Source organism: Coregonus lavaretus (genome assembly GCF_964263955.1).
Source record: "Coregonus lavaretus genome assembly, contig: SUPER_35_unloc_2, whole genome shotgun sequence".
In the NCBI taxonomy this organism is placed as follows: domain Eukaryota; kingdom Metazoa; phylum Chordata; class Actinopteri; order Salmoniformes; family Salmonidae; genus Coregonus; species Coregonus lavaretus.
The window spans coordinates 2,694,070-2,715,388 of NW_028167180.1; the positions used below are offsets into that span (position 1 = coordinate 2,694,070).

Consider the following 21,319-nt stretch of genomic DNA (forward strand, 5'->3'; position numbering starts at 1 on the left):
TAAGAGACTACTGCTCTAATAACACTGACCACCCCAAGGTAAGAGACTACTGCTCTAATAACACTGAACACCCCAAGGTAAGAGACTACTGCTTTAATAACACTGAACACCCCAAGGTAAGAGACTACTGCTCTAATAACACTGACCACCCCAAGGTAAGAGACTACTGATCTAATAACACTGACCAGCCCAAGGTAAGAGTCTACTGCTCTATAATAACACTGACCACCCCAAGGTAAGAGACTACTGCTCTATAATAACACTGACCACCCCAAGGTAAGAGACTACTGCTCTATAATAACACTGACCACCCCAAGGTAAGAGACTACTGCTCTGATAACACTGACCACAGTGTAAGGAGTAGGACTGATTCTCTGTGTTGTTCATACTCTAGGTTCTGAGAGAGTGACCAGTCTAACTCTGTTGTTTCTACTGCAGCTATTGGATGAGTGGAGAGCCTAATGGTGGTGGTACCTTACAGGTCATCAGGCCATGGAGAGTACTGGATCTGTGAGAAAGGCCTCTTGTAGGTACTTTCTCTGCACTGCTGTTTAAGGAACTCTTCACTGTGTGTTAAGCAACATTTTACTCCTGAATGTATTTAGGGTTGCCATATTAAAGGGATTGAATACTTATTGACTCAAGAGATTTCAGCTTGTCAGTTGTATTTAATTTGAAAAATTTCCAAAAACAGAATTCCACTTTGACACGACCTTCTACAATTTTCAGGAAATCCACGGACATGGCAACCCCGGCTCTTGTTGTTCATTCCATAATGGCTGCTGTTGCTACTGCTAGGTAACATGAGGACATAAACAACAGTTTACTTAAACTAGCAGTTGTTCATTCTTCTCGGTGTAACAGTTGGGATAATGGGACAATTCGGAGTACAGCTACACTTTCTGATGGGAATTGTAATTGTACACTTATTGACTCAAGAGATTTCAGCTTTTCAGTTTTAATTAATTTGTAAAATGTATCCAACAAAGCCAGCCTATTGAATCCTACTTCAGGAAGTACTCACACCCCTTGATTTTGTTGTGTTACAACCTGAATTTAAAATAGTTTAAGTTTATATTTTGTGTCACAGGCCTACACACAATATGTCATAATGTCAAAGTGGAATTATGTTTTTAGAAATGTTTACAAATGAATAACTACTAGCCTAGTCAAGCAGACTAACGGCTGTTTTGTTTAATACTTGAAGTGAAACTGAATGTGAGCTATCGTGAGATCAGGCAGGTTTCACATGGCTACTAAACTACCTCCGTATTATAACAAAACAAATAACATGAGTTACTCTCACAGTAGGAAAGCAGAGCTTTTTATTCATGACAGAGATGTAACTGGAGACTCACATTATGAAACAAAAATTAAACATCAATCTTAGTTGGCCTGGAACGTAACCTTTAACTTTAAGAAGCAGTTTCGGGCAGACAGTCAATACATGAGCCTTACCCTTTTATCATAACAAACTGGGAAGGTGGTATTTACCACATAGGAAAATCCACTTGAACGCCCCTCCAACTGGTAATAACTAGTCTATCATCCCTGAGCTACAACTTCTCCCACATGCTGACCTCTGACATCACCTACTAAGGAAATTAACTAAATAACAGCATGTTCAGCAGTTAAATGCAACAACAAAACATTATTTATAAAAAGCATTCTATTAAAATATTTTTTGAACATAATTCGTTTAAAAGCGTGATAGCTGTACTTTTAGTTTATGGTTGAAGTAGCTTGTTGACCAATATCCAATCTACGTTTCTCAACAAGTTCAAAGCACATGAATGCATCCAACGTGTATTTACAACTTCTCAACTGGTCATTTCCACCTTCCCACTTGGTTATCTGTAGCTCAGCTGGTAGAGCACGGCGCTTGTAACGCCAAGGTAGTGGGTTCGATCCCCGGGACCACCCATACAAAAAATATTATGCACGCACGACTGTAAGTCGCTTTGGATAAAAGCGTCTGCTAAATGGCATATTATTATTCACGCAGCATTAGATCAAATAAGTAGGTCTCTGAGAGACGTAGTGAAGAGGGCAGAGACCAGCAGACACAACCACAGAGGGAGGGACAGAGCGAGGGAGGGCGGTCCCGCGTTGCGGACTATGGAAAACAGACAGGTGCCCACGTTCATAGCCTTGTCCACCGCCACCAGCTCCACTGTCAGAGAGCAGCACGAAGCGTTGAACGCTGCCGCGACAACCGTCTGCTTCAGGTCCGTGTGGGTGAGGCTGCCCACGCCCTGGCGGTTTGTGAGACTGGCAATACCGGTGCCGTTGAAGCCGTCGGTCAGGTTGGCAGAGAGCTGCCAGAAGGCGGAGCTGCAGGCTGCTGGGTCAGCGGGGCAGTCGTCCGACGAGAAGCTGACCACCTCGCACTGGGGAGGGGTGAAATCTGTCACCTGGGGGGGGGGGGAGAGAGAGAGAGAGAGAGAGAGAGAGACCGTGATCATGATGATGATGGAGAAAAGATGAGGAAAGGAGGCTATTTAGAAGTGGAGACAGCCCATACAGTGGAGACAGACCATATAGTTGAGACGGACCATATAGTGGAGACAGCCCATATAGTGGAGACAGACCATATAGTGGAGACGGACCATATAGTGGAGACAGACCATATAGTGGAGACGGCCCATATAGTGGAGACAGACCATATAGTGGAGACAGAACATATAGTGGAGAAAGCCCATATAGTGGAGACAGCCCATGTAGTGGAGACAGACCATGTAATGGAGACAGACCATATAGTGGAGACGGACCATATAGTGGAGACAGACCATATAGTGGAGACGGCCCATATAGTGGAGACAGACCATATAGTGGAGACAGCCCATATAGTGGAGACAGCCCATATAGTGGAGACAGACCATAAAGTGGAGACAGCCCTTATAGTGGAGACAGACCATATAGTGGAGACGGACCATATAGTGGAGACAGACCATATAGTGGAGACGGCCCATATAGTGGAGACAGACCATATAGTGGAGACAGAACATATAGTGGAGACAGACCACATAGTGGAGACATACCATATAGTGGAGACAGCCCATATAGTGGAGACAGCTCATATAGTGGAGACAGCCCATATAGTGGAGACAGCCCATATAGTGGAGACAGACCATATAGTGGAGACAGACCATATAGTGGAGACAGACCATATAGTGGAGACAGACCATATAGTAGAGACAGCCCATATAGTGGAACAGCCCATATAGTGGAGACAGCCCATATGGTGGAGACAGACCATATAGTGGAAACAGCCCATATAGTGGAGACAGACCATATAGTGGAGACAGCCCATATAGTGGAAACAGCCCATATAGTGGAGACAGACCATATAGTGGAGACAGCCCATATAGTGGAGACAGACCATATAGTGGAGACAGACCATATAGTGGAGACAGCCCACAAAGGCCTCTCAGCTCTCTAGTGTATCTTTATCTATAGCTCTACTGTCTTACATTTCTACACCCATTGTGATGTCACAATAGAATGCACACACAGGGTTCTATACTGAACAAAAATATAAACGCAACATGGAAAGTGTTGGTCCCATGTTTCATGAGCTGAAATAAAAGATCCCAGAAATAGGCACAAAAAGCATCCCTCTTAGTAAGCATTTCTCCTTTGCCAAGATAATCCATCCACCTGACAGGTGTGGCATATCAAGAAGCTGATGGAACAGCATGATCATTACACAGGTGCATCTTGCGCTGGGGACAATAAATGGCCTCTCTAAAATACGCAGTTTTGACACACAACACAATGCCACAGATGTCTCAAGTTTTTAGGGACTGTGCAATTGGCATGCTGACTGCAGGAATGTCCACCAGAGCTGTTACCAGATAATTTAAAGTTAATTTATCTACCATTGGCGTCCCATTCATCCGCCACCATCACCTCATGTTTCATCATTGATTATGCACAGCCTCATGTCACAAGGATCTCTACACAATTCCTGGAAGCTGAAAATGTCCCAGTTCTTCCATGGCCTGCATACTCACCACACATGTCACCCATTGAGCTTGTTTGGGATGCTCTGGATCGACGTGTACGACAGCACGATCCAGTTCCCGCCAATATCCAGCAACTTCGCACAGCCATTGAAGAGGAGTGGGAAAACATTCCACAGGCCACAATCAACAGCCTAATCAACTCTATGCGAAGCAGATGTGTCGCGCTGCATGAGGCAAATGGTGGTCACACCAGATATTACTGGTTTTCTGATCCACACCCCTACTTTTTTTTAAAGGTATCCGTGACCAACAGATGCATATCTGTATTCCCAATCATGTGAAATCCATAGATTAGGGCCTAATGATTTATATACATTTACAGATTCCCTTATATGAACTGTAGCTCTTTGGAATTGTTATATGTTGCGTTTGTTTTTGTTCAGTATAATATATTGATATCTATCTCTGTATCTCTGCAGTTACCTTGGTGACAACAGAGAGGCGCAGGACGGCGTAGTTGGAGTCGACCGCCCCGGGGGCCACTGCCTCGATGGTCAGGGTGACGTCCGTTCCTGAGGGTGTGTTGGCGGGCACCGTGATGGTCAGTTCCCCTGTGGTGTTTCCTTCGGTGGCCACAGTGATGCTGTTAAGTTAGCATCAGCAATGGGTTAGCATTATTTGTCAATACAAATGATGCCAAGAGAGGACAATATTTAGTAATGTTGAGTCATTTTGCCAGCAGAGAAGAAGCTAATTTTGACCAGATAACCTGGTCCCAGATTTGTTTGTGCTTAAATTGCCAACTCCTATGGTCAATGTGCCACGTGACAATGGCCATAGGAGTTACAAACAGACGGTACAAACAGATCTGGGACCAGTCTCAGGATATTCCAGGCCTGATCCCTACCTGCTGGGGACGTTCATCTCGAAGTCTCTGTCGTTTCTGGCACTGATTTTGTAGATGCCTCCAGTGGCGTCGGTCATGACGGTGAAGGGAAGGCTGAAGGCTTTACCAGGCTCCATGCTTCTGTCCACCACGGCCTGAGAAGACAAGAAGAAGAAGGAAGAGTAATTGTTGAGGAGTTCCACTTTTGAACTTGTGCAGTTTGTTTGTTGGCCCATTTACAGGGAGTGACACATGTCTGTGTTTAGAAAGTCCATGTTGTCATTTGTAAGTAGGGCCCACAGTACTACATGTTTAGAGAGTGATGGTCAGGCACATTTTTCTTTATGATATTATCTATGAATGTCTATGACCATGGTTATTTTCTAACTCTATCCCAATATGCAATACAGGCTCCTTCATGATTTACAAATGAAAGCCGTTTTTCAATGTAAACAGGAAGTGTGTCATCATCACTTACCTTGATGGTAACCTTGGAGATGGACATCTGAGTGGTGGACTGTCTCTGGAACATGGTGGAGGAAACCACGTCTGTCCCGTTCAACAGCACCACAAACTCCCCCGCAGGGACCTTGGTTACAGTAACCAGGAAGTCCCCGTTGCCCATGTCTTCCAGGGCCCCGCCTACAACCACTGACCCTGACGCTGTCACCAAGGCGACGTCGGCCACCTTGAAAGAGGCTGGGCCCTTTCTGCCCAACACTGATACCAACAGCATGGCAGGCATACCTGGGAGGGGGAGAGAGGAGAGGAGGAACAGAGGGAAAGAGAGTGAGAGAGAGAGGAGGAGGAGTGTAGGGGTAGGGAGAGAAATAGAGGAGGAACATCCTCTTGAAGGGTGTGGCTATGTAACTGTTCTAGGTTCAGATACGTTTTTACAAATTACAGTTAATGGCTTTTTATGACTTTGATGAAGTAGGCTTTATAAATGAACAGAATGCATTGTTTCGACCTACGCAACATCAAAGAGGGCCAGCCTACTTTGTGATAGAGAATGCAGCGATGAGTGCAAAACCTGTCGCCAGTCAGAAAAACGACATGCGCAATGATAAACTGTATCTAACGGCTTTAATGAAGTGGCATCTGCATTCATGTAGATGATGTCGCCTTAGTTTAATTGTGATCAACAGATTACCTGCTTGATAGGATAATGATTTTAAGATGATGTTGTGTTTACCTGCTTTTGGACGGCCAGAGATGAGGGCGTATCCTGGGTGAGGTCCCTCGAAGGTTTCCACAAAGTCATAAATGAAGGCAATGGTACTCTGACCTGGAGACAGACAGACAGAGAGACACACACACACACACACACACACACACACACACACACACACACACACACACACACACACACACACACACACACACACACACATACACACAGAGTCAGGGCTGTATTGTCTCCCTTCTCTTTATGGCTCTGCCAGACCTGGATTCAAATACTTGTTTGACATCTTTTTACATGATTTTAAAAGGGTTAAGGTTAGGGAAAGAGTAGCTAAAAGGGTTAAGGTTCGGGTTAGGGGAAGCGTTTGCTAAAAGAGTTAAGGTTAGGGAAAGAGTTAGCTAAAAGGGTTAAGGTTAGGGAAAGAGTTAGCTAAAAGGGTTAAGGTTCGGGTTAGGGGAAGCGTTAGCTAAAAGGGTTAAGGTTAGGGGAAGAGTTAGCTAAACGTGTTGAGGTTAGGGGAAGAGTTAGCTAAAAGTGTTAAGGTTAGGGTAAGGGGAAGCTTTAGCTAAAAGGATTAAGGTTAAAGGAAGAGTTAGCTAAAATGGTTAAGGTTAGGGTTAGGGGAAGAGTTAGCTAAGTAGTTGCAAAGTAGCTAAAAAGTAGTAAGTAGTTGCAAAGTTGCTAAAATTGTTTGTGATGAGTTACGAACCCACAAACTTTAGGATGCTACACGTTTGTGTTATACACCCTCCCGTCAACCACGACCAACCATCCATTCTCCTTTTGTTTTTGCCTTAAGAAACCTTCTGTCTTATGTAACCATACCAAACGTAACGTATCATAGTGATCTGACTGTCCCGGATTTACGTTTACTATGTTATGTCTAGTCTATGAGACCAGGATGCACACACACAGTGGAGGAGACTACATCTGTCCCTTTAACAGCACCACAAACTCCCCGCAGGGACCTCGGCTACCGTAACCAGGAAGTCTTCATTACCCACGTCTTCCAGGGAGTGAGAGCTGTATTCTCTCCCTTCTCTATATGGTTATTTCAGACCTGTGTTCAAAGTTGAAATTGATTTAAATAGTATTTTTAAGTATTTCAAATGGTACAGATTTAAAAAATACACTGCTGCTACTCTGTTTATTATGTATGCATAGTCACCTTACCCCTACCTACATGTACATATTACCACAATTACCTTGACTAACCTGAACCCCTGCACATTGCCTCGGTACCAGTTTTTTTCTTACTTTTCTTTACTTACTTTTTAAAACTCTGAATTGTTGGTTAAGGGCTCATAAGTAAGCATTTCACTGTAAGGTCTACCTACACCTGTTGTATTCGGTGCATGTGATTAAATGTGACACATTTGATTTGATTTGATAATTTAAACCCAGGTCTGGGCTTTGTATGTATCATGGCTGCCTTCTAGTGGTAAACATGAGCATTACACACATAACTAAATAGAACAGGGGTATCTCTGTGGAAACTCACCTGTGACCTTCAGTGTGTAAGGCTGGTTGGAGTTCATGCTGATTTCCCATAATCCTGTCTGTTTGTTGGAGGCCAGACGGACCCGGTAGAGGTTGCCCACCGTCTGGACGGTCCCCAGTTTACCATTGGCCTCGTTCTGTTTCTGGGTCACACCTGTAATGGCGAGGAGGATACAGTCAAATATACTGTCATTGGGCTGTAACTGGTTCATGATACGTTGTTGAAACGTGCATTGTGCCATAAAAACATCAGGCTAGCTGCATACCCAAACATGTCCGTTGGTAGAGCATGGCGCTTGCAACACCAGGGTTGTGGGTTCGTTTCCCACGGGGGGCAGTATGAAAAATATATGCACTCACTAACTGTAAGTCGCTCTGGATAAGAGCGTCTGCTAAAATTACTAAAATGTCAACAGTAACCATTGAGAAATGTCATCCTATTCAGTAAGGTGAACCTTTACCTGAAAACTGACCTTAGATCAGTGTCTAGGGGAAATGTCATCCTATTCAGTTAGGTGACCCTTTACCTGAAAACTGACCTTAGATCAGTGTTTAGGGGAAATGTTATCCTATTCAGTTAGGTGAACCTTTACCTGAAAATAGACCTTAGATCAGTGTGTAGGTGTTTGAGGTTCTTACCTGAAGGGTTCTTCAGGGTGAAGGTGAGGGCCTTTCCGGTGATGTAGATGGTGATGTTGTTCAGAGACTCGTCCAGCAGGAAGGAGAATGTCTCAGCTTTGCCTGGGTTCATCGCTCGCTGTAGGACTGTCACCTGAGGAGGAGGAGAAACAGACAGAATGAGAGAGGAAGAAACAGATAGAAATAAGATGTGATGTACTGTATGTTGCTGTGTTGATGTAATGTGGAGGATTTAATAACCATAGAAATAACAATTATGCCTATGTGACAGAATTAAAAGTGCCTTAAAAATAACGAAATAATAATACAGAATCATAATGTGTACCAGCAAGTAATATGCTATTCATTTATCTAAATGTTGATTATACGACCTGTGTGCTCTTGATGTCTGATCTGAGATTGATTTGTGATACCTAGGAATTAATATAGGGGTGCGAGTGACTTGAAGCCAAAGCTACATCTCCATGTGATTTATTTATATATTTCCCCCTTTCAGGGGTATAACTCCTAGGCATTTCTAAAATGCATTATTTATAAAGCACAGGTGTTTTTTTTTAATTGATCAAGTTTTGAATGATTTTAAATCAACTACTGATCCAAAACAAAATGGCCACCATCGTTGACTCACCAGAGCGGAGGTGGAGGAGTCGATGATGATGTCAGTGGCCTGGGGCAGGTTAACCTTGGTGACTCCAATGGCCTGACCACCAGACGCCACCGCCAGGTCCTTGTAGGTCTCGAATGTAGCTGCCCTGGACTCTAACCCACGCCTCCTCCTTCTAGCACCAGCACCATCACCAGTCATGAAGAAAGACACCTGGAGAGAGACATAGCTGTGTTTGAGAGAGGTCGGGTGGTTTGCCTGGTCGTATTCATTAGGCACCAAATGGAAGAAAACATGGAGGGACTACCCAAACTTGTCCAATAAGAATTTATTGTTTTCGTTTGCCGTTGCAAAACATTTTGCTGCGTTTTGCTACTGTGTGCCCTAATGAATAAGATCTTGAAATGCAGGAAATGGTTTCTTCTAAAACAGAAAGTGTTTGAGGAAGTACTCACGGTTGACTTGGTGCTCCTGATCAGGGCCACGATGGTGTCCTTCAACGCAATGTCCTTGGCAACGGCATCTGTGAAAACATAGATGTGGGACGACGCAGGGGCACCGGTCAGCGCCAACTGGAGAGAGAGAGAGAGAGAGAGAGAGAGAGAGTGCTTAGAGTCTTTACTTACTGTTAGGTGCACTACAGAGATTGGGATTATATCCTAAACCTTATTGGAAGATAGCCATGTCAATCACTGTACCTGTAGCCCTGACAGGCACATTTCAGGGAGGTCTCCGCCTCCATCAGCCTTGAGTTTAGCGATCTCTGTTTTCATAACATCAGGGTTTGTCGTTCTTATCAGGGGTCCGAACGCTACACACACACACACACACACACACACTGATCACTAACCACTTCCTGACTTAACCACAAACCGCACAGGCATTTCGGTGAATGCCAGAGTTGTCAGTGAGATTTTGCTGAGGATAATGCTTGGTGGAGTGTAAAGCCAGCCTAACCTGGGTCGTTGAATGGGACCAGGATGTACTGGGAGGGCTCATCCTGCGTTCCCTTCTTGCTGTCGATGATCTCATTGACGACTCTCTTGGCTTCAAGGATGTCATCCTTCATGCTCCCTGTGGTGTCGATCACAAAAGCAACCACTGATGAACGCGCTATGCCCATGAAGCTGTGAGAGAGAGAGAGAGATAAAGAGAGAGTGTAATTTCCTCTTCCCCCCTCTCCTCCCCTTCACCCCTCTACCCTCTCCTTCCCTTCACCCCCTCTACCCACTCCTCCCCTTCACCCCCCTACCCCTCTCCTCCCCTTCACCCCCTCTACCCTATCCTTCTCTTCACCCCCTCTACCCTCTCCCCCATTTCACCCACTCCACCCTCTCCTCCCTTTCACCCCCTTCTACCCCTCTACTCTCCTTCATCCCCTCTACCTTCTCCTCCCCTTCACCCCCCCGTACCCCTCTACCCCTCTACTCCCCTTCACCCCCTCTACTCCCCTTCACCCTCTCTACCCCTCTCCTCCCCTTCACCCCCTCTACCCTCTCCTCCCCTTCACCCCCCGTACCCCTCTACCCCTCTCCTCTCCTCCCCTTCACCCCCTCTACCCTGTCCTCCCCTTCACCCCCCGTACCCCTCTACCCCTCTCCTCCCCTTCACCCCCTCTACCCTCTCCTCCCCTTCACCCCCTCTACCCTCTCCTCCCCTTCACCCCCTCTACCCACTCCTCCCCTTCACCCCCTCTCCACTCTCCTCCCCTTCACCCCCTCTACCCTCTCCTCCCCTTCACCCCCTCTACCCTCTCCTCCCCTTCACCCCCTCTACCCTCTACTCCCCTTCACCCCCTCTACCCTCTCCTCCCCTTCACCCCCTCTACCCTCTACTCCCCTTCACCCCCTCTACCCTCTCCTCCCCTTCACCCCCTCTACCCCTCTCCTCCCCTTCACCCCCTCTACCCCTCTCCGTACCGTAGGTAGTCGTTGTCACCGGCAGCTCCCCGGATGTCGTCCAGCAGCTGGAGGGTGGCGGTTGTTGCCACGGTGATGGCAGCAGTGTGCAGGGCCATGTTGTCGGAGCGACGCTCGTCCTTGCTGATGCCCCCGCGAGGAACCTCCGAGCTGGTCAGGTCAGCTGCACCGCCATGACTACACTTACCTGTGGGAAAAGAGGTGATGATGGGTGTTATACATTTATGTTATACGGAGAGTGTGTGGGTATGTGGGGAGGGTAGTGTGTGTGTGTCTATGTGTATGTGTATGTGTTTGTACCTTTAGGCTTAGCTGAGGAGAAGATCCCCATGTACCCAGAGGTTAGTTTCTTCTCATTAAGGATGTTAGGCAGGATGGAGTTTGAACAGAACCCCCCATTGGCACAGTCACTGCAGGTCGGGGTGTTGACATCTACAGAACCAAAACACAACGTTTAAGAGTCGTTCTTGAATTACGGTGGCATTAAAAAATATATATAAATATTTATCTATATTTTGTTATTGATATAAATGCATGTTACCATTCTAAATCAACTTATATGGCAGCTTAATAACTTTAAATTATTTTTACCATTATAATAACACTGTGCCACCTGTAGCAGTAGTAACACCAATGATGGTAACACCAATGAGACATTTAGGTAAATTAGGATTTTCTGAAATGGATGCCACAAATGCTCAAATCTTTAAAAATGATTTACCAGTGATATGATTAATGATTTTGCTCACAGTGTTATTTCCCTTCATTTAAATTGACTAACAGCAAGTGACACATTGGATTGAGCAACACCAAGTTAACTATGGAATCAGTTGATAAAAGGGTATGATTAGCTAATCATGCTCTTTAATATAGACTCCTGCCCAATAATAATTTGCCACATGGAGTGAATGCTCAAGGTCCTTGAATATCTTTGTCATCAGAGATTGTCAAGGTGGTGACACCAACGACAACAAATTGAGGGACGCATATTATACTAGCAACAAAATAGGTATTTTAATAGCCTTTGTTTTTATTGATTTATACAATATATTATATCATTTTGTTCACTGTATATCATTCAAAATAATAGATACAGTACCAGTCAAAACTTTGGACACACCTACTCATTCAAGGGTTTTTCTTTATGTTGACTATTTTCTACATTGTAGAATAATAGTGAAGACTTCAAAACTCTGAAATAACGCATATGGAATCATGTAGTAACCAAAAAAGTGTTAAACAAATATATTCTATATTTGAGATTCTTCAAATAGCCACCTTTTGCCTTGATGACAGCTTTGCACACTCTTGGCATTCCCTCAACCAGCTTCACCTGGAATGCTTTTCCAACAGTCTTGAAGGAGTTCCCACATATGCTGAGCTCTTGTTGACTGCTTTTCCTTCACTCTGCTGTCCGACTCATCCCAAACCATCTCAATTGGGTTGAGGTTGGGGGATTGTGGAGGCCAAGTCATCTGAAGCAGCACTCCATCACTCTGCTTCTTGGTAAAATAGCCCTTACACAGCCTGGAGGTGTTTTGGGTCATTGTCCTGTTGAAATACAAATGATAGTCCCACTAAGCCCAAACCAGATGTGATGGCGTATCACTGCAGAATGCTGGCGTAGCCATGCTGGTTAAGTATGCCTTGAATTCTAAATAAATTGCAGACAGTGTCACCAGCAAAGCACCCCCACACCATAACATCTCCTCCTCCATGCTTTACGGTGGGAACTACACATGCAGAGATCATCTGTTCACCCACTCCGCGTCTCACAAAGACACGGCGGTTGGAACCAAAAATCTCCAATTTGAACTCCAGACCAAAGGACAAATTTCCACCGGTCTAATGTTCATTGCTCGTGTTTCTTGGCCAAGCAGGTCTCTTCTCCTTATTGGTGTCCTTTAGTAGTGGTTTCTTTGCAGCAATTCGACCATGAAGGCCTGATTCACACAGTCCCCTCTGAACAGTTGATGTTGAGATGTTTCTGTTACTTGAACTCTGTGAAGCATTTATTTGGGCTGCAATTTCTGAGGCTGATATCTCTAATGAACTTATCCTCTGCAGCAGAGGTAACTCTGGGTCTTCCATTCCTGTGGCGGTCCTCATGAGAGCCAATTTCATCATAGCGCTTGATGGTTTTTGCGACTGCACTTGAAGAAACTTTCAAAGTTCTTGACATTTTACATATTGATTGACCTTTATGTATTAAAGTAATGATGCTGTCGTTTCTCTTTGCTTATTTGAGCTGTTCTTGCCATAATATGGACTTGGTCTTTTACCAAATAGGGCTATCTTCTGTAACTTTTAAGAAGGCACACCTGTTAATTGAAATGCATTCCAGGTGACTACCTTATGAAGCTGGTTGAGAGAATGCCAAGAGTGTGCAAAGCTGTCATCAAGGCAAAGGGTGGCTATTTGAAGAATCTCAAATATACAATATATTTTGATTTGTTTAACACTTTTTTGGATACTACATGAATCCATATGTGTTATTTAATAGTTCTGATGTCTTCACTGTTATAGAAAATAGTAAAAATAGAGAACCCCCCCCCCCACCCCACACACACACACACACTCAAACTCTTAAACCCTAAACGGGCATGGTGGTCCTTTCTCTGTCCCATAATTCCCTCCGACTATTCTGGTTCATACCGCTCTGTTTTCTCCACAACAGATAATGTGTGTGTGTCCCTCCCTGTCTGCCCTTTAGACTTCCTGTAAACCCTTAATGACCTCATCATCACATGAAGCCAGAGGTGGCAGCAGATGTCTCTCTTTGTCTCTCCTTTTTAATCTGCTAACGTACTTTTTCTCTCACATTCCAAGCACGCCTCCCTCCCTCCCTCCCTCCCTCCCTCCCTCCCTCCCTCCCTCCCTCCCTCCCTCCCTCCCTCCTTCCATCTCTGCCCTACCACCCTCCCTCCCTCCTTCCATACCTGCCCTACCATCCCCCCTCCCTCCTTCCTTCATTCCCTACCACCCTCCCTCCCTCCTTCCTTCCCTCCATGCCCTTCACTCCCCCTCCCTCCTTCCCTCCCTGCCCTCCCTCCCTCCCTCCCTCCTTCCCTGCCCTAACACCCCCCCTCACTCCTTCCTTCCTTCCTTCCCAAACCCACCCTACCTGCCAGGTTTTCTAGTGGGAGATCGGGGCGGATCAGGTTTGCGTAGGGTTCAGTGTATCCCAGATCCACCCAGTTACTGTGGCTGTAGAAGTCCTGACAAAACACAAGCATGTATTATATACCAAGTCTGTGTCTGTGGAAAAATGATCTATCTACTTCCCTATTACAGTGGGTAAAACAGACACCTCAATATATAAGTGAACTTGGTTCAGATGATAACACTTGAGTCAACATGAAATATGAAACGAGAGATTAGGTGAGATAGATGTTGTATTTCTCTCTCCCCCCCCCCCCCCCCTTCTCCCTCTATCCTTTAATTCCTTACCTTATCTCCCTTCATTCCTGAAAGTTCAGACTTTCTCCCTCTTTTCCCTTCAACCCCCTCTCCCACTCCTCTCTCTCTCTCTCTCCCATTCCTCTCTCTCCCTCTCCCACTCCTCCCTCTCTCTCTCTCTTTCTCCCACTCTTCTCTCTCTCTCTTCCACTCCTCTCTCTCCCTCTCCCACTCCTCTCTCTCCCTCTCCCACTCCTCTCTCTCTCTCTCTCTCTCCCTCTCCCCCCCACTCCTCCCTCTCCCTCTCCAACTCCCCCCCTCTCTCTCTCTCCCTCTCTCTCCCTCTCCCTCTCTCTCTCCCCCTCTCTCTCTCTCCCACTCCTCCCACTCCTCTCTCTCCCTCTCCCTCTCCCACTCCTCTCTCTCTCTCTCTCTCTCTCTCTCTCTCTCCCTCTCCCCCCACTCCTCCCTCTTCCTCTCCAACTCCCCCCCTCTCTCTCTCTCCCTCTCTCTCCCTCTCCCTCTCTCTCTCCCCCCCTCTCTCTCTCCCACTCCTCCCTCTCCCACTCCTCCCTCTCCCTCTCCAACTCCCCCCCCCCTCTCTCTCTCTCTCTCTCCCTCTCCCTCTCTCTCCCTTTACCTGCAGTCTGGGCTCTAATCATACTGGTGCTCCCAACATATAAAAGTTAGGAGCACAACAAAACATTTAGGAGCACTAGAAAATTGAAAATATATGTACTGTGTACAGTACTCTCCCCAGTGTCTCTCTATGTACTGTGTACAGTACTCTCCCCAGTGTCTCTCTATGTACTGTGTACAGTACTGTACCCAGTGTCTATCTAGCTACCTGTACTGTGTGGTACCCCCCCCCCCCCCCCCCCTCTCTCTCTTACCTGTAGCGTGTGCAGTACTCTCCCCAGTGTCTCTCTGGCAGCCTGGAAGTTTTCCTTTCGTACGTTGGCCTTAATGCTGGCCACCCCATCAGTGATAAGGCGCCGGCCCTCAGCAAACGCCTCTGAGTTAAAGTGTTGGGCTGGGCTGTTATAATAAAGATGATGATCAATTGGTTTTACATAGAAAACAACTGTAGGAGTGATATACGAAATGTTCACTTGGGCTGTCACAATAATGACAATGACTAATTGTTAATATAGTTCATACATTAGATACACAAGAAGAAGGGTGTATGAGTTATGCACATCCTAAACCTTTACAATACTGTGCTTAGGAATAAAGTGTTTGAGAGCAGCATATGACGTGTGCTGGAGAAGAAAACTAAATTGTTATTAAAACTAGTTAAATAAATATTTAATAAATGTATGTTGCTGTTCCTGTGCTATTTCCAAGCACTCAAAGCATTTTACATAATAAGGTAACCTCATCCTCTATCAATGTAGCACCAACCTGTTGACAAAGTCTCTGTCCACCTGTCCGTTCTGTACGTAGATCTCGTTCAGGGCAGATTTGAACTTAGCTGCTGACACTTCACCTGTTGCTTTGGGTCCCAGGCAGGCCTGGACCAGCTCTTCAGCAGAGTTACCCTAAAGGGAAAGGTCAGAAGTTAGAGGGTAGATATCAGCCAATCACCATTGAGGGCAAAGTAGATTAAAAAAAAAATCTGTCACATAACTCTATTTCCTTTATCTCTCTCTCTCTCACACACACACACACACACACACACACACACACACACACACACACACACACACACACACACACACACACACACACACACACACACACACACACACACACACACACACACACACACACACTTACCGTGGGGGTGAAGTCTCGTCCCTCTGACTCGGCAATGGCTCGGCACACCTCTGTGACTTTCTGTAGAACGGCCGTTCCCGTGATGCTGACGTGAGTGGAGGCTCCGCCACCGATTGGAGCAAATGCCCAGGCTCCTCCTGATAGGACCAGGGCCAGAAAGGACACGCCCAGCACCGGTAACATCATCTGTCTGTGTGAGGGGTTGAGAGAGAGAGACTGCCATCATTATCATGAAGTGGGATTGCATTATCGACAACTGTTAGGAAATCCCTGACCCAGCCCCAGTTGTTAAATCTCGTGGCCACAACCCAGCATGTCCTATAATGTTGGCAAATACTGCATTTCATATTACATAGGAACATACTGCATTCCATGTTACCTAGGAACATACAGAGATGAATGTTTCTATCCTGTTAGCCTGTTAAATAAAGAAAATCTTTCCACTTCAGCAAAAACTGAACTTATTAAGAAAATATGTTAATTAAAAAACATAATATAGTTTTGTCCAAAGACAATTAACACTTTCAGAACATATATTTTAAAGCATGAATAACCAAAAAAATTATATGGTCACAACAAACAATTAAAAAAAATGATATATTTAAGCAATAAGGCACGAGGGGGTGTGGTATATGGCCAATATACCACGGCCAAAGGCTGTTCTTACGCACGACGCAACGCGGAGTACCTGGATACAGCCCTTAGCTGTGGTATATTGGCCATATACCACAAACCCCCGAGGTGCCTTATTGCTATTATAAACTGGTTACCAACATAATTAGAGCAGTAAAAATAAATGTTTTGTCATACTCGTGATATACGGTCTGATATACCACGGCTGTCAGCCAATCAGCATTCAGGGCTCAAAGCACCCATTTTATAATATGCTCTAAGGACTATAAAAACATTTACTCTAAAATGACACAATAACGGTAAACATAATGAAAATAAAGACATCTGAATTGTTTTGTGATATAATAACACCAGTTATGTAAAAAGCTTTCATACCTTCTCAGGTTATTTGAGCGTAGTTGGATCTCTTCCTCTTTCCCTCTCTCTGTTGCAGTAGTAACCCAAACTGTAGAGGAACCCCTCTGGAAGATACACCTGTATATATACTGGACTGTACGGTCAGGCAGGGATGGGGAGAGGGGGTTGAGGTGTGTTACAATACACACTAATCATTAACTTCTAGGAGTTTCCATAAATCATTAACCTTTGTGTGTGTGTTTGTGTGTGTGTGTGTGTGTGTGTGTGTGTGTGTGTGTGTGTGTGTGTGTGTGTGTGTGTGTATGTGTATGGTGGCTGTATTCCTTCCTTGTGAGCGTGAATCATGAAATACTGTAAATCAACAATAAGGTTTCGAACAATTTTGTATGGTTTTATGGTACTAGTTTCCCAGGATGTCTGAAGCTCTGGATAAGAGCGTCTGCTAAATGACCAAATCATTCATTTATATAACCTGATTACATTGAAAGGAAAATTATGTAAGAGGGTGTGATGAGGGTGACCAAAAGAAGTTGCAAAGAAAAACCCATATCTCAGACTGGCCAATAAAAATAAAAGATTAAGATAGTCAGTCTGAGATATGGCTTTTTCTTTGCAACTCTGCCTAGAAGGTCAGCGTCCCGGAGTCGCCTCTTCACTGTTGACGTTGAGGCTGGTGTTTTGCTGGTACTATTTAATGAAGCTGCCGGTTGAGGACCTGTGAAGCGCCTGTTTCTCAAACTAGACACTCTAATGTATTTGTCCTCTTGCTCAGTTGTGCACCGGGGCCTCCCACTCCTCTTTCTATTCTGGTTAGAGCCAGTTTGCACTGTTCTGTGAAGGGAGTAGTACACAGTGTTGTACGAGATCTTCAGTTTCTTGGCAATTTCTCGCATGGATTAGCCTTCATTTCTCAGAACAAGAATAGACCGGCGATTTTCAGAAGAAAGTTATTTGTTTCTGGCCATTTTGAGCCTGTAATCGAACCCACAATTGCTGATGCTCCAGATACTCAACTAGTCTCAAGAAGGCCAGTTTTATTGCTTCTTTAATCAGCACAACAGTTTTCAGCTGTGCTAACATAATTGTAAAAGGGTTTTCTAATGATCAATTAGCCTTTTAAAATGATAAACTTGGATTAGCAAACACAACGTGCCATTAGAACACAGGACTGATGGTTGCTGATAATGGGCCTTTGTACGGCGATGTAGATATTCCATTAAAAATCAGCCGTTTCCAGCTACAATAGCCATTTACAACATTAAGAATGTCTACACTGTATTTCTGATCAATTTGATGTTATTTTAATGGACGAAAACAAGGACATTTCTAAGTGACCCCAAACTTTTGAACGGTAGTGCACAATTTAGTCCCATTCAAAATCCTATTTTCCCTAACCCTAACCTTAACCTTAACCCAAAACCTAACCTTAACCCTAACCCTAAACCTGTCCCTAGCTCCTAAAATTGTTAAAGACTCCAGTCACCCAAGTCATAGACTGTTCTCTCTGCTACCGCATGGCAAGCATTACCGGGGCGCCAAGTCTAGGTCCAAAAGGCTCTTTAACAGCTTAACAGCTTTTACCCCCAAGCCATAAGACTGCTAAACAATTAATCAAATGGCCCTCTTTAAGTGCAACATTAATAATGATGGTTTTGGAAACATCTTGGAGATTTAACGATGCTCCTCAGAAGCTTCTAACGATGAACTTAGCCTTAAGATGCTTTTGGGAAACCGGGCCCAGGCTAGTTTCACAAGGCTACTAAACTACCTCCGTATCATAACAAAACAAATACCATGAGTCACAATGTAGCAGGAAAGCACAGCTTTTTATTCATGGCAGAGAGGTAAACTGGATAACATATGGAATTGTTTTAATAAGGTCATACCAAATATATTTTGATTTGTTTAACACTTATTTGGTTACTACATGATTCCATATGTGTTATTTCATAGTTTTGATGTCTTCACTATTATTCTACAATGTAACAATTTTTTAAAACAAAGAAAAACCCTTGAATGAGTAGGTGTGTCCAAGCTTTTGACTGGTAGTGTATATCTTTTTTACATGAATTTAACCCCTTATTTTTGGCATTAAACTATATCCATGTATACTGTACTTCCATTCATTTTTTTAACTGGTAACGGGGGACCTTAAGACAAGTCTTGTGAGTTTTTGGGTGTCCTAGAACAAAAAACGGACATGTACGTGTTCGTGATCACCTTTCCACAGAGGGGCATATTAGTGTGTAGCCCAAACTGTTCTGATTCTACAGGCAGAAGTTGGCAGATCGGCTGTTAGACCTTTAGACGAGTCCCAAGACGCTTGTGGGGGTTGTAGAGCAAAACGGAGAATACCATCTTCCCATAGAGGAGACATAATAGTTTGTAGACCAAACCGTTCGGACACAACAGACAATTTTGTGAGAAGACCGATTTTCGGGATGTCTCATGGTCTGACAAACATCGCTTTAGCTCTGCCACCTTTCATCTTTGAGGTTTATTGGCAGACTATACTCATAAAGTGTATTGCAGCCACCTACTGTACGGGGTAGTAAAATATCCCCAAAACAAAATATGTTTTGGATAAAAAATCCATACTAATTACCAAAAACAACAAACACAAATTCACGCTACTTCTGTTAAAATCACGAAGTCCAGGTCTTCCGCTGTGAATTTTTTCAGGCCCCAAAACGTTCTACCGCAGCAACAATGATGTCCACATTGTTTTATTTCTTTGACACATGAGCAGTACAATTAATAACCGTTGCAATAAACGCCACAAAATCCACCTTTTTCACACAAAGCGTGTCCGGTTCTCTTGATTGACAAACATTCACTAATGGCTGGGGTATATCCACTACCATAACATCAACAGTGGCGTCACTTGCTTTCTCAATACTTTTGATCGCCTCTGCAAAGGATATTCTATGACCCACCCTTACTTTTGCAACCTTGACCTCCTTCACCCTTACAGGGCACTCCAAGAACTCTGGATCATTCTCCCCACCACAGTTGCAACACTGACCTTCTTCACTCCTATCTTCAATATACTCCTTCCGTCTGCAAACATTTTCAACATGGCCAAATCCTTTACAGTTATTGCATTGTTGTGGCTTGTGGACAAATGCTCTTACTTACTGCATACTTTACATAACCTAACTTTAAATGCGTAGGGATGTGCTCTTTATCAAAAAACAAAAGAACTGACAGACATTCTTCCTTTTACCCATTCAACATGCGGTTCAGGACACGGGTACCAACCACATCTTAGATTCTCTTGAAGTATTCAATATCTACCTCCATTGACACCTGTCACACCCTGGTTCTGGGACTCATTATTGTTGAGCCAGGGTGTGTGCAGTCTATGTGTTTATGTTCTATGTTGGGTGTCTAGGTTGTTGTTTTCTATGTTTGGTCAATGACTCCCAATCGGAGGTAACGAGTGTCAGCTGTCGGCTCGTTATCTCTGATTGGGAGCCATATTTATACTGTGTGTTTTCACCTTGGGGTTGTGGGTTTTTGTTCCAGGTTCAGTCATAGTCACTGTAGGACTTCACTATCGTCATTTGTTTGTTGTTTTCGTGGTTGCTTTTATTTAAATAAAGTCATCATGTTCACTCCACGCGCTGCGTATTGGTCCGTTTCCTCAGACGACCGTGACAGAAAAACCCACCAAAGAAAGACCAAGCAGCGTGTCCAGGAGCAAGGAGACTGGACATGGGAGGAGGCACCGGGCAAGGAGATAGAGAGGCTGGCGATGGCCCAGGTGGGCACATCGTGGTCCTGGGAGGACATGCTCGGAGGCAAGGGACCTTGGGGAAGGATCAAGGCCCTGGCGAGAGAGGAGCAACGGCGGCAGCAGGGCCATCGTCGGAGGGTCGTGAGTCAACCCCAGAAAATTTTTAGGGGGGGGCACACGGCATGGACGACGGGGCTGACGGAGGAGAAAAGGGGGAGTATCCAGGAGGCCACCAGGCCAGGGGTACACCGCCCTGTATGTCCTGTGCGGATGCCTCACACAGAGTGTGTGAGGGTAGGCATTAAGCCAGGACGGGTGGTGTCCGCTGTTCGCTCCAGGCCTCCTATCCGTCTCCACAGCCCGGTCCGGCCTGTTCCTGCCACCCGCACCAAGTCTACGGTGTGCGTCGCCAGCCCGGTCCGGCCTGTTCCTGCCACCCGCACCAAGTCTACGGTGTGCGTCGCCAGCCCGGTCCGGCCTGTTCCTGCCACCCGCACCAAGTCTACGGTGTGCGTCGCCAGCCCGGTCCGGCCTGTTCCTGCCACCCGCACCAAGTCTACGGTGCGCGTCGCCAGCCCGGTCCGGCCTGTTCCTGCCACCCGCACCAAGTCTACGGTGCGCGTCGCCAGCCCGGTCCGGCCTGTTCCTGCCACCCGCACCAAGTCTACGGTGCGCGTCGCCAGCCCGGTCCGGCCTGTTCCTGCCACCCG

General features: G+C 45.3%; 1 protein-coding gene across 2 annotated transcripts; it reads right to left on the minus strand.

Annotated features, from left to right (window-relative positions):
• Nucleotides 1-1,303: 1,303 nt before the first annotated feature.
• LOC311110172 (von Willebrand factor A domain-containing protein 7-like) lies at nucleotides 1,304-17,005 on the minus strand (the record flags this gene model as incomplete). Of its 2 annotated transcripts, XM_084188727.1 has the most annotated exons (19): nucleotides 16,889-17,005; nucleotides 15,881-16,096; nucleotides 15,506-15,642; nucleotides 14,995-15,139; nucleotides 13,827-13,920; nucleotides 11,003-11,134; nucleotides 10,703-10,889; nucleotides 9,741-9,910; nucleotides 9,482-9,594; nucleotides 9,239-9,355; nucleotides 8,808-8,996; nucleotides 8,180-8,312; nucleotides 7,542-7,694; nucleotides 6,050-6,142; nucleotides 5,333-5,601; nucleotides 4,876-5,009; nucleotides 4,452-4,611; nucleotides 4,017-4,102; nucleotides 1,304-2,414 (listed from the first exon to the last, which is right to left on the minus strand). In XM_084188727.1, exons 2-18 carry the CDS (start codon nucleotides 16,064-16,066, stop codon nucleotides 4,025-4,027), a joined length of 2,490 nt encoding a protein of 829 aa, XP_084044853.1. In that variant the 5' UTR covers nucleotides 16,067-16,096; nucleotides 16,889-17,005. The 2 variants fall into 2 exon arrangements, with proteins under 2 accessions (XP_084044853.1, XP_084044854.1); XM_084188728.1 differs by lacking the exon at nucleotides 4,017-4,102 and having other exon boundaries at nucleotides 2,013-2,414.
• Nucleotides 17,006-21,319: the final 4,314 nt, after the last annotated feature.